The sequence below is a fragment of the Oryx dammah genome, unplaced genomic scaffold, assembly GCF_014754425.2.
Source record: "Oryx dammah isolate SB20612 unplaced genomic scaffold, SCBI_Odam_1.1 HiC_scaffold_26, whole genome shotgun sequence".
In the NCBI taxonomy this organism is placed as follows: domain Eukaryota; kingdom Metazoa; phylum Chordata; class Mammalia; order Artiodactyla; family Bovidae; genus Oryx; species Oryx dammah.
Genome location: NW_024070210.1, coordinates 92,885,539 through 92,899,406, shown reverse-complemented (window position 1 = coordinate 92,899,406; position 13,868 = coordinate 92,885,539). Strand labels below are relative to the sequence as shown.

The 13,868-nt window shown below is 41.0% G+C and overlaps 1 protein-coding gene across 1 annotated transcript in view; it reads left to right on the top strand.

Moving 5' to 3' along the window:
• Positions 1 to 13,868, top strand: part of LOC120852603 (ras GTPase-activating-like protein IQGAP2) — a 309,398-nt gene that overhangs the window by 206,020 nt on the left and 89,510 nt on the right. The window contains exons 12-13 of the mRNA XM_040225934.1: positions 936 to 1,060; positions 10,237 to 10,400. Of these exons, the coding sequence (XP_040081868.1) occupies positions 936 to 1,060; positions 10,237 to 10,400 (289 nt within the window). The remainder of the gene's footprint in view (positions 1 to 935; positions 1,061 to 10,236; positions 10,401 to 13,868) is intronic.

The following is a 13,868-nucleotide window of genomic DNA, read 5'->3' as shown; positions in this document are numbered from 1 at the left end:
TCAAATGGGAAAACTGATGACTAAGAAACGAAAGTCTCTTAGTAATATGTCAAGATGAAGTATCGGATTATCTTGTTACCCAAAATTTCTCAGGACAAGAAAAATAATCAGCGCATCGACCAAGTTCTGTTTTCCAGAAGGTGAGGAGGGTCAGGGGTCCGATTGAGGTGTAAAAGTGGGATGACAGGGAGCAGACACAGGAGCGAGGTAGTAGCTGTGTGAAGCCTGAGGAATGGACAGGTGAAGAGGAATTCCAGGACATTCTAGTTCAATTCATGCACCGCCTCGTCAAGAAAACAGGCAGTGAAGATGCATGATCTTCACCAAGGTTTCTGGAACTGCAGTTGGATTTTATTTGATTTGGTGTATGTATTAGGCTACAAGGTAACCCAGCTATTTTAGGGTCACAGTAAAAAAAAAAAAAAAGGGGGGATGGGGCTCCCTAGGCTTGGATTTGGCCAAGGAAGGAGAGGAAAAAAAAAAAAGGGCCCTTGGTGGAAAGATTAGAAGCCATGGTAATTCTGAATTTTACATCATAGTAGTCATCTGGAGTCTGAGCAGAACCAAGACATACAAAGGGAAGGAAAAATAGTTACCAAAAAAAAACTAGTAACTTCACAAAGTTAAGGATGTTGAGGTTTCTTTGCCTGAGATAAATACAAAAGATTGGAATTTGAGGAACTTTTTATTTAAAAACATTTGTGCCTAGAAGTATTTGAAGGACAGAAACAACATTATTAGTCTAAGTGACCTTGGTGTATGTTGACAGAGCTGCGCAAGACAGTTTTACTTGCCTTTCTACTCTTAGTCTAACTTCGTAACATCACATTGGGCCCCGTGTGTCAAACTCAAGATGCTTGCCAAATTTAAGATGCGTAACATGAACAAAGAATGAATCTCTCTGATAGGCGTCATGCTTGTTTTCTCTTCTACAGTTATGCAAATGCACTTCTCTCCATTAAACTGGAAGCCTTATCCCAAGGGCAAGATAGCTTAAGCTGGAATGAAATTCAGAATTGTATCGATATGGTTAATATCGAAATTCAAGAAGAGAATGACCGTAAGTATGGAAGAGTTTCCTTCTCTAGTTATGGTGGGAGAGTGAGGTAGCTGGACAGCACAGATCTCTAGATCAGGGCTGCCAATCTTTTGCTCTTGGAGCCCTATGAGAAAACATTCTTCTTACAGGTACATATGTTTTTATATATAAATGTTACCTCTGTACTACTACCCCAATGTGTTATAAACATTACAAAGCGAACATAAGACAGAAAAGAATAGAATAAAATACATAAATACAAGTCCTAACTTCTAAAATTTCCTGGTACTTGAGCTTCCCTGATGGCTCAGCAGGTAAAGAATCTGCCTGCAGTGCAGAAAAGCTGCAGGTTTGATCCCTGGGTCAGGAAAATCCCCTGGAGAAGGAAATGGCAGCCCACTCCAGTATTCTTGCCTGGAAAACCCCAAGGACAGAGGAGCCCTGGTGGGCTACAGTCCGAAGGGTCACAAAGAGTTGGACATGACTGAGTGACTAAGCACACACACTTGGAAAATGACTACTCTAAAGAACTCAGTTTTCTAAGCACTCAACTTTATTTTGACCTTTCATTTGGGTATTATTCTGAAATATGACACATATTTGGAGAAGGCAATGGCAACCCACTCTGGTATTCTTGCCTGGAAAATCCCATGGATGGAGGACCCTGGTAGGCTGCAGTCCATGGGGTCGCACAGAGTCAGACACGACTGAGCAACTTCACTTTCACTTTTCACTTTCATGCATTGGAGAAGGAAATGGCAATGCACTCCAGTGTTTTTGCCTGGAGAATCCCAGGGACGGGGGAGCCTGGTGGGCTGCCTTCTATGGGGTCACACAGAGTCAGACATGACTGAAGCAACTTAGCAGCAGCAGCAGCATGACGCATATTCCTGCTCTAAGAAGAAATTACAGCACAGTCTAACTATTGTTTATGATCTCAAATCATGGTGATTTGCTGTGTTTCTAGAACTTAGGAGCTCTCAGAATGTTTTGTCCTAGTTTATTTTTGTAAGGTTTTACAACCTAAATGTCTCCATCAGCAGATGAATGTATGAAGATGTAGTGTCTGTCTGTGTGACGGAATACTATTCAGCCATAAAAAAAGAATAAAATTTTGCCATTTGCAACAAGATGGATGGACTAGAAGAGTATTATGCTAACTGAAATGTCATACATAGAAAGGCAAATACTGTATGAGATCACTAATATGAGGAATCTATAATACAACAAACGAGGGAATGTGACGAAAAAGAGGCAGATTCACAGATCTCTATCTGTGGAACAGACTACTGGTTACCAGGGCGGAGAGGGAAGGTGGGAGGGGCAAGTGGGAAGTGCAAACTATTGGGTATAAGATCGGCTTAAGAATGTACTTACAACAAGGGAAATAAAGCCAATATTGTGTAATACGTGTAAATGAAAAGGAACGTTTAAAAATTGTATAAAAAAGATTAAAGTGCTTAAGCTCTATGCTTACTCTTTATAAACATCACAGAAGTTTACAATGTTTTGTTCTACTTTGTTTTGGTTAAGTTCTTAGATCTGGTCTTCTAATACTGTATCTCATTTTGTTATACTACAGTCACTAAAGATAAAACACTTGACTTCGTTCATTGCATTTGCAGAGCTTTCTTTGCTTTCTTTATGACTTCCTATGAGCCCTGTGCCCAGTATCAAGGCCAGGTTTACTTTTTGGCTAAACAGCTTCTCACTCTAGACCTCTCATAAAAAGCAGGATCCAAGGGTGCTGCTTGGACGTGGTGTACCTTAGATGCCACTGTTAGACTGATTGCTGAACTTTTTTTCATTTTGTCCTTTTCAAGAATTGTCTACAGATCTGTTTCCCCTTTTGTGACAGCAGGACTTTCTGCTGCCTCTCTGCGTTTGGGGATCCCTGCCATCAGATAGCTGACTCTCCACTCCCTCGGCTCTTTTCTGGCCTGTTGGCTGGGGAGCTGGTGGTTCTTGCCAAATGTTGGTTGTGAGGAAAGCACTAATTTAAGCAGATGCTCAGCATCATCAGTGGGGGCTCAGGGTGTGGGCCATGACACTGGTGTGTGTCCTGTTGCAAAGCTCAGGCCCCCAGCCTCCTGCCTTCCTCCTTGGCCCCTAGCTCCACACTTGCAGGGTGAAGCCATGGTTTGGGTGCTTTGGCTAAGGCCATTCAAATGTTGGCAAAGCACAAAATTATGTTGCATCTTTGTTTCCTAACATTTTCCGTATTCTTTGTGACAGTATGTGCAATCCAAGTTTGCTTTGGTGATTTCTGTATGTCCTGTTAATACAGATGAAGATGTATCAGTTCTCAGTGCTGCATGAATGTTGTTTTATTCTCATTCTTGACACTGACAAGGGGGAGGAGGGACCTGCCATTTTTTGTCCCAGATTATCAGATAGAGCCTTTGCTTTTACCAGGAAAAGAGAAACTGTAACATGTATATAACTTTAAAAGAAAGTGGTCTTTTGTAGGTGAATTGGGGTGGGGGGGGGCACACATACCGCACAGCTTGTGGAATCTTAGTTCTTCAATCAAGGATTTAACCCGCACCCTCAGCAATGAAAGCGCGGAGTCCTGACCTCTGGACCGCCAGTGATTTCCTTGTAGGTGGATACTTTTTTGGTTTATTTGTTTTTTTTTGGTTGCACTGGGTCTTTGTTGCTGCATGCAGGCTTTCTCTAGTTGTGGCGAGCAGGGGCTCCTCTTCCTTGTAGTACCCGGGTTTCTCATTGTGAAAGCTTCTCTTGTTGCAGAGCACAGACTCTAGGTGTCTGGGCTTGGTAGTTGGGGCATTCGGTTTACTTGCTCACCGCATGTAGAATCTTCCTGGACCAAGGATCAAACCTGTGTCCCCTGAATTTTCAGGTGGATTCTTACCCATTGTACTAGCAGGGAAGTCCTAGATGAATACTTTTAAGCAAAATTTCTTTACATTTGTGTGGCATTTATCTAAGTAGCTGTACTATTAAGTTATTCTCCACGAGACGTATCATTCAGCAATTATCACATTTCTTTTAGCCATCTCAGTTCAATTCAGTCTCTCAGTTGTGTCTGACTCTTTGTGACCCCGTGAACCGCAGCATGCCAGGCCTCCCTGTCCATCACCAACTCCCGGAGTCCACCAAAACCCATGTCCATTGAGTCGGTGATGCCATTCAACCATCTCGTCCTCTGATGTCCCCTTCTCCTCATGCCCTCGATCTTTCCCAGCATCAGAGTGTTTTCAAATGAGTCAGCTCTTCGCATCAGGTGGCCAAAGCATTGGAGTTTCAGCTTTAACATCAGTCCTTCCAATGAACACCCAGGACTGATCTCCCTTAGGATGGACTGGTTGGATTTCCTTTCAGTCCAAGGGACTCTCAAGAGTCTTCTCCAACACCACAGTTCAAAAGCATCAATTCTTTGGCACTCAGCTTTCTTTATAGTCCAACTCTCACATCCATACATGACTACTGGAAAAACCATAGCCTTGACTAGATGGACCTTTGTTGACAAAGTAATGTAATGTCTCTGCTTTTTAATATGCTATCTAGGTTGGTCATAACTTTCCTTCCAAGGAGCAAGCATCTTTTAATTTTATGGCTGCAATCACTATCCACAGTGATTTTGGAGCCTAGAAAAATAAAGTCAGCCATTGTTTCCACTGTTTCCCCATCTATTTGCCATGAAGTGATGGGACTGGATGCCATGATCTTAGTTTAGCCATGTAGAGACTAATATTTCCTTTCTAGGGGACTTAATATAAAAGATTTAATTTCTCTCTGTTTTAGTTTGTCATTTTGTCAAAATGGAGTATTTTTGCTTAAAGTTCTTAAAATATTGGGAGAAGGAAATGGCAACTCACTCCATTGTTCTTGCCTGGAGAGTCCCATGGACATGGGAGCCTGAAGGGCTATGGTCCATGGGGTTGCAAAATCAGACACGACTTAGCACACTTGAAGTATTGAGTTGGACATTGTCTGTTTAGGTGATTGCTTAAAAACTGAATTAAATATACCGTTGCCAGGCCTGAATTGCATAATATAGAAATTAAATCATCTGAAAGAGCTGAGAATTTCTCATGGACATCTTGAAAGTGCATTGCTCTCCCACATCACCCCTGCCACACACTCCAGGGTGCAATCCCATGTCTAAATTGTGGTGTGGATGAGGTATGCTGCAGATGGGAAATGTGAAAGCTGAATTGAGTGGAGAAGCTGTTAAATGCATTACCTCAGATTTGGATGCTCTGCTGATGTCTTAATGGAAAGTTTACTTTTCCCAGATGAACCTTAGTGGAGCATTAGTTTGACCAGAGAGCTTAGACAAGGTTTCCTTCCTGTGAATTTTTGCTTTTTAAATTTGGTAGGTACCATTCTTTGTCACTTATTTCACTGAGATGGTCGTGTCTCAAATCCTGACAGCATCTTTAAGGAAACGCCCACCCTTTTGTTGGACTAGAATGTTATAGTATCATATGCTGATTCAAATAGGTGGGCCATGAGTTGAGGCTCAACAATCTTTGCCCAAATGGGATTTTCTCTTTATGTATGAACAGAGGACGTGATGCAGATGTGCCTAGGGGACTTCTGGGAAGGTTTTTCAGCCCCTGTGAGGTCATTGACTATGACATCAGCAGCTTGTGTTCCTATAAACACACCAAAAACTTAAGCAGCTGATTTCAATCAAGTCAGCTGGACGGCACTTATTCCGTTAGGTACGTGCATTCTCTTTCTCAGATGTAGTTCTGTAAAGATCATTCTTGAGTGGGATGTTTAAAAATATTTAGAACAGTAGACCCAAGGGGATGTTGAGAGAATGACATAAGTGTTCCATGCTCTCCAGTTTATAAACTTTACAGGGTGAAGTGATAATAACATGTACGTGGCTAGTACTTGAACTTTCCCAAGTTCTTCCAATGTTTTGAGATAACCTAACTTGCACATTAGAGAAGTATTTTTGCTGCTTCTTCCAACATACTGGAGTATTATAATCTGGATAATTTCTAGGCATTTTAGAAAGTCCCTTTCCTCCTATAGATTTTTTCATTCTTAACAATGGTCTTTATGGGGCCTTTTATTCAGGAGATACTTAGCTAAACAATTTGCCTTAATTTGAATGTCAAAATGAAGATGCTTCTTAAAAATTAAAAGAATATATTCTGTTTCATAGCATATCATACTTAATAGAGTGGCTTCTGACTGTTTTCGATGAAAAATAACTGACAGAATGAGAGAATGTTTAACTTTTAGTATGTTTATTTTCTAAGCTTACTGCTTGTTAATGTTTAGTTTCTTTAGTAATTCTTGTCCATGAGCACTCACCTGGGAAGCAGAAGCCCCCTGTTAGTATGTGAAGGTATGTACATGTCCGTGTGTACTTTTGTGTATGTATATTCATGAACAATATACCCATGCATACATACACTATAGTATGACTGATTTATAGTTTATAAGAATAATGTAGTATTGAGAAGCGGCCTCCAAATAGGTCCTTTCTGCTAAACTCAAATACTTTTCCAACTGTGTGACGTGGCTTCTGTGCTTTTCGTTCCTGGACCTGTCCGTCTCTGTCCTAAGATCCTGTGTATAGTAGAGACAGTAGAAGTTTGAATTGGTAGGTATGCTTATTCATCCTTTGGTACATACAAAGGGTTCCAGATGTTATCTTCCCAGATGGTATTAGAGAATTTGCGATGTTAATTAGCCATACTTGAACCTTAAAAATTTCCCCAAACGTGCACGACTTTGATAATTTCTATGGAACCTACCTACACTTGCCGGCTTCCTGTGGTTATTTTAACTAATTAACAGTAAATAAAATTTTAAATTCTTCAGTTATACTAGCCACATTTTAGGTGGTCATTAGCTACATGTCGCTAATGGCTACCATACTGGATGGCCGAACATTTTCATCATCACAGAATATTCACTGGACAGAAATGGACTATATTAACCTTGAAAGTCACTCTGCTAACACTATAGGGAATTGTTTGGTTTTGAACTGTCTCTTAGGTGTTCTTTACAAAGTGGTGAAGTAGAATAAACCAAATAATAGAATGCATATCCAAATCTCTTTGCAATTCTGTGTTCTTTTCTGTACCTCTTTACAGTAAATCCTTCTAGCCCTGGTATTCTCTGATTCCGTCAAGTAGCAGTACTTGGCCTTATTATCTAAGTGAGGCGTCCGCTAGAAATGAGCTGCTACTTGTATGTCAAGTTATCTCCTGTTTTATTTTTCATAGTACTTCCTTTCTCTTTTTATTCAAATCTAGAGAAACTGTGTTGATCCTGAACTAACAAGTTCCATGGGCCAACATTATCTCCTGTTTTTACAACACCTTTATTGGGATATAATTCATATACCATAAAATTCCCCATTTTATTGTGTTTTTATGGTGGTTTTATATATCTTAAAAATTGTGCAACCATCTCTAGTATCTAAATTGAGAACATTTTCATCACCCCAGAAAGAAACTTTGTACCCATCAGCAGTCAGTCACTCCCTTTTCCTCATCCTGCCATCCCCTGGCAACGACCAATTGCTTTGTTTCTGTGGATTTCCTATTCTGGGTATTTCATATAAAGAGAATCATGGAATATGGGGCCTTTTGTGTCTGGCTTCTTTCTTTTGGCATAAGGTTTTCAAGGTCCATCTGTGTTGGATCATTATACTTCATATTACTTTCTGCTGCTAAGTCACTTCAGTCGTGTCTGACTCTGTGCGAACCCAGAGACGGCAGCCCACCAGGCTCCTCGGTCCCTGGGATTCTCCAGGCAAGAACACTGGAGTGGGTTGCCATTTCCTTCTCCAATGCATGAAAGTGAAAAGTGAAAGTGAAGTCACTCAGTCGCATCCGACTCTTATCGACCCCATGGACTGCAGCCTACCAGGCTCCTCCGTCCATGGGATTTTCCAGGCAAGAGGACTGGAGTGGGGTGCCATTGCCTTCTCCAATATTACTTTCTAGGTCAGGTAATATTCTGTTCCATAGGTATTACTTCATGTTACTTTCTAGGTCAGGTAATATTCTATTCCATGGGTATGCATTTTTTATCCAGTTATCAGTTGATGGGTATCTGGGTTGTTTCTACTTTTTAGCTCTTGTGAATATTGCTTCTATAAACATTCATGTGTCAGCTTTTTTGTGGCCATGAGGTTTCAGTTCCCTTGAGTATATACCTAGCAGTGGAACTACCGGATCATATGGAAGCTGTATGCTTAATATGTTAAAGAGCTGCCTGTTTACCGAGGTGACTGCCATTCTCCATCGCCACCACCAGTCTCACCCCATCCTCAGAACACTTGTTATTGTTTGTCTTTTTCAATATAGCCATCCTAGTGGTTAGAAAGTGGTATTTTGTGTGCTTTGCATTTGCATTTTCCTAATAACTAGTGATACTGGACATCTTTTCATGTGCTTATTTGCCATTTGTATATTTTCTTTAAAGAAATATCTGATCAAGTCCTTTACCTGTTTTAAATTGGGTTTTCTTTTTTATTTTTGAGTTATAAAAATTCTTTATATATTTGATATTCTTGTGTATCAGGTACCTAAGGTTTCTTATCAGATACAGAACTTGTATTTACTCCTATTCTGTAGATTATTCACTTTCTTTGATGGTGTCCTTGGAAGCATAACAGGTTTAATTATTTTTTATTGAATTATAGTTGATGTACAAATTATATGTTACAGATGTTTATTGTTGATGTACACATTACATGTTACAGATGTTTAATATATTGATTCACAACTTTCAGAGGTTACATTCCATTTATAGTTACTTTAGAAGATTGGCTACATGGCCTGTGTTATACAGTATATCCTTGTGGTTTATTTTATACATAATAGTGTGTACCTCTTAAAGGTTTAATTTTTACAACATCCCTTTGTTCCTTTTTTTGTTTATGTATTTGGTTTTATAGGTCAGAAGTATTGCCTAACACAAGGCCACAAAGATTTACCCTTACTTCTCTTCTGAGACATTAAAAATTTATAGTTTAAGCTTTTATGTCTATATCTCTATTCCATATTGAGTTAATTTTTGTGTGTGATACGATGAAGGGAGTCCAACTTCATTCTTATGCAGAGGACGTTCAGTTGTCTGTGCCCATTTGTTATGAAGACTTTTTCACCTGTTGCAATGTCTTGGTCAGATATCAGTGGACTCTAGATGTAAGGGTTTATTTCTGAACTCTAAATTCTATTCCATTAACCTATGGATTTCTGTATATATCAGTACCATGCAGTATTAACTGTAGCTTTGTAGTAAATTTGAAATTAGAAAGAGTCCTCCTATTCTGTTTTTTTTTCCCCGAGCATTACATTGGTTATTTCTTGACCCCTTGCATTTCCATATGAATTTTAGAGTCAGCTGGTCAATTTCTGTTAAAAAAAAGGGCAGCTGGAATTTTAATAGGGGTTGCATTGAATCTGTAGATCAATTTGGAGATCTCTGCCATCTTAGTAGTAGTAAGCCTTTTGATCCATGAACGTGGGATAATTTTTCCCTTTATTTTGGTCATCGTTTTTTTCCAATGGTCTTTCATAATTTTCAGTATATATGTCTTATCCTTGTTCTGTTAAATTTATTCCTAAGTGTTTATTCTATGTGTCATCTACTTGTAATTGGAATCTATTGTGGGATTTTTCCTTAATTTCATTTTCAGATTGCACATTGCAATTGTAGAAAGATATAATTGACTTCTGTACATTGACCTACTATGTAACCTTGTGTGCTGTGCTTAGTTGCTCAGTCGTATCCAACTCTTTGTGACCCTATGGAGCCTGTCAGGCTCCTCTGTCCTTGGGATTCTCCAGGCCAGAAGACTGTAGTGGGTTGCATGCCCTGCTCCAGGGGATCATCTCAACCCAGGGATCAAACCCAGGTCTCCCATATCACAGGCGGATTCTTTTCCATCTGAACCACCAGGGAAGCCCAAGAATACTGGAGTGGGGAGCCCATCCCTCCTCTAGGGGCATCTTCCCAACCTAGGAATCAAACTGGGGTCTCCTGCATTGCAGACGGATTCTTTACCTGCTGAGCTTCCAGGAAAGCCCATGGAAGCCTTAGCTGTAGCTGTTTATTAGCTCTTGCAGTTTGTGTGTATGTGTGATCTCCCCAGCCCCCCTTTCTAACTCGATCTTTGCTATAGGTGATTCAAGAAAACTTATGATGTACTGTGACTTAAAAAGGAATTCTTCTTCTTTGTTTTCTAGGAGTTGTAGCTGTGGGATACATCAATGAAGCCATTGATGAAGGGGATCCTCTGAGAACTTTAGATAGCCTGCTATTACCCACTGCTAAGATTAAAAATGTGGATCCTGACTTTGCCCAGCACTACCAGGATGTTTTATACCAGGCTAAAACACAGAAATACATGGTAAGTCTTAGTAGATGTGTTTTTTTATTTATTTATTGTTAGTTGTCTATTTTTTATATAGTAGTGTGCATATTTTAATCGCAAAGGACCTACTATATAGCATGGGGAACTGCACTCAATGTCTCATAATAACCTATAATGGAAAAGAATTCAAAAAAGAATATATATTTTATATATATATATAATTTCAACTCTGTTTAGATAATAGGTGTGTTTCTTTTAAATTTACAGACCAATTTGGGGGGAGAGGGGAAGGGGAGAATCCAAGGGACACACGATACCATTCGAATGGTCTGTCCTTGTCCTCAAGAGGCTTAGAAACTTCCTAAGACAGAGGGCATTCCTACATAAAATTCACAGCAGTGGAGGTGAGTATGGTGGCCAAGTGTCAAAACGAGGAATGTTCAGAGTGACTCGGAGATGGTTAGGGTTGCTGTGGGCTGGAATCCTAAGATAGGCTGGTGTGGAGGTAGATCAGGAGCAGCTCGAGAAGGGTAAGGATGAGTTGGTTTGATGGGTGGGAGCAGGATGATGCAAGCAGGTAATAGCAGGGCTACATGGGCACCAGCTTGGTTTGTTCTAGGCACAGGAGGAAACTGACCTGGCCAGGTCCCACTGCAGAGCACAGGGCCGCAGAGCTCATACTGTGGTTGTGAGATATCCCGTAAATACTGGCCACCCTGGAAGAACTGGGTGAACGGGAAGAACTGTCTCCTGATGCTCCCTGGGACTCAGCCACTTGTGGCTGCGATGTCCCCAGGTGCAAATCCAGCCCCAAAGGAGTGGGCATCTTGTTTGTACTGGTCTTTATAACCCAGGAATGGCCTCATCTGGAACAGGAAGAACATTTTTGGCTATGGCAAACATTTATTGATCACCTGCTGTTTGCCAGCCATGATAGTGGATACTTTATGTTTATTACCTAATACAGTCCTCAGAATAAGTCATAGCAGCCCTATGAATTAACTGTCATTATCACCACTCCTAACAGTTGCTGTGAGGATCAGATGAAGGTGAGTTACATGAGGCATCCATAAAGAACGGAGGGCAAGGCTATGCCATCCCAGGGAAGGCTCAGAGAACCGAAGGCCCTACCTTGGGGAATATTTTTCTTCAGCTCTAATGAGGCAGTTTAGCAGCATGGAGTGAATAGGATTTACATTGTTTTATTTTTTCACTTTTATTGAATTTCTATTTGTTTATAGTATGTGTATATATATATAAGTGTATAGCATTTGACATGGAGCATGTCACCCCAAAAAAGAGCTTACCTATACAAAAAAAAAAAAAAAAATTAGGGAGAGACTCAAGCCGGGCCTTGTGTGCCCTCATCCCAGCAGGGGGAGCAGACCCTGTCAGCGAGGAGGACCAGGCTGCCCCCTGCTGTCCCTACCGAGGTAGCTGTGGCCGTAGCACGTGACATAGCATTGGACGACGCTAAAGTTCTTAGTTTTGGAGACAGACAGGAACCATTTAGATCTTGGCTTTGCCACCGATTAGCTAGGGATTTTACTCAAGTCACTAAAATTCTTTATGCTTTGGTTTTCACATATGTAAAATTAAAATTCTAGTACCTACCTTATAGGATTATGGTGAGGCTTAAATGATTACATAATGTAGTAAATGAATCATATACAATAACACATAATTCCCTATTAACACATAGTTACATTGATTCTAATGTATGTATGTAGAAGTATATAGCTTTTGACATGGAGCATGCACCCCCAAAAAAGGGTTTATGAAGTGTAGCTAGTGTTAAGTGGCCCCTGGAGCTGCCATGCAGGTCAGCAGGTGGTGCGTTGACGTCTTTGTCACGAAGTCTTCTCTAGACACAAGGCCTGCTCCGGCCACAAACTGGGATCTTCTGCATGCAAAACAGAGGTAGACCTGGGTTTCTCTGCTGACAGCCACATGGGGGGATTGTCTTTGAGGTGAGACTGACACCACAAACCTTTATAGGCAAGCAGTGGATGTCTGCTCCTGAGCACCCCAGTCTCAGGACTTTAGGTCAAGGCGCAATTCCACAGCACCTCTTCAAAACACTCAGAAGCCGCCAGGTGTCTGTGCACCACCGCCTCTCTGCGGGGCCTCCCCCTAAGTGTGAAGTGAAAGGTACTCAGTCACATCCAACTCTTTGCAACCCCATGGGCTATACAGTCCATGGAATTCTCCAGGCCAGAATACTGGAGTGGGGAGCCTTTCCCTTCTCCAGGGGATCTTCCCAACCCAGGAACCGAACCCAGGTCTCTCGCATCGTAGAAGGATTCTTTACCAGCTGAGCCACCAGGGAAGCCCAAGGATACTGGAATGGGGAGCCTATCCCTTCTCCAGGGGACCTTCCCGACCCAGGAATCAAACCGGGGACTCCTACATTGCAGGCAGATCCTTTACCAGCTGAGCTACCAGGGAAGCCCTCCTACGTGTGAAACCGGTGCTCTAATAGTGTAATTAGAGCCCTGAATATGAACCTAGGAATCTGAGCTAGAGCAGGCATTAAACCACTATTGACCTATAAAATTAGAAGCTTGAACGACAATATATTGCCATTTACTGAGAGATTAAAGGGCTTCACTGGTGGCTCAGACAGTAGAGAATCTGTCTGCAATGCAGACATGTGGGAAGATCCTGTGGAGGAGGAAATGGGAGCCCACTTCAGTACTCTTGCCTGGAGAACCCCATGGACAATAGAGCCTCATGGGCTACAGTCCACAGGGTCACAAAGAGTCAGACTGAAGTGACTAAGCACAAGAGATGATGAAACACTACAGCCCCAAGTGATGAATCTGATTTGGTCAAGTTGCCATTTTTAAAGGCATTTCTCTTTCTCTGCTCCTTCATTTTGACACATTGTTTTCCCAGCACATTCTCTTTCCCTGGGGGAAAAAAAAACACCTGATTCTGTTATTTAGTGGGGGTCTCTCTTTGTCTTCGAACCTTTGCTGTTTTGATATATGTAAATTTTCATATGTGTTTATGGGGCTGTTTATGTGCCTTACTTTCCAAAAGTCTAGCCTTGGAAAATAATAGAGGAAAATTACATTACTGGTATTGTCAATATGAAGTACAGCTTGTGCCAAAGTATATAGTCATTAAGAGTCAAAATGGATGACATCTTAGTAGAATGCTCAGTTTTATCAAAGATTGAGAACAATGATGTAAGTTGATGAGAATTCTTGGTCCTCGATAACAGTATTTCAGGTATAACCTTGCATACGCACCAGATTCCTTCCATTTCTTGAGGGAAAGGCTGGGAAGTAGGCCTGGCATATGTTTGCAGAGAGCACGCTTTTAGGTCTAGTCACTGGAGGCAGTGAATTGTCAGCTATTTTTAAGTTGAAGCCTTTTCTTGAGAATTTTGGGAGGCATATGAATTATACACCCCAAAAGTTCTTGTTTACTGCATAAAAGTTAAGTATGCTTTTAACAAGTGAATAGTGTTGAATTTTTTTTTCTGTAGGTAAAACT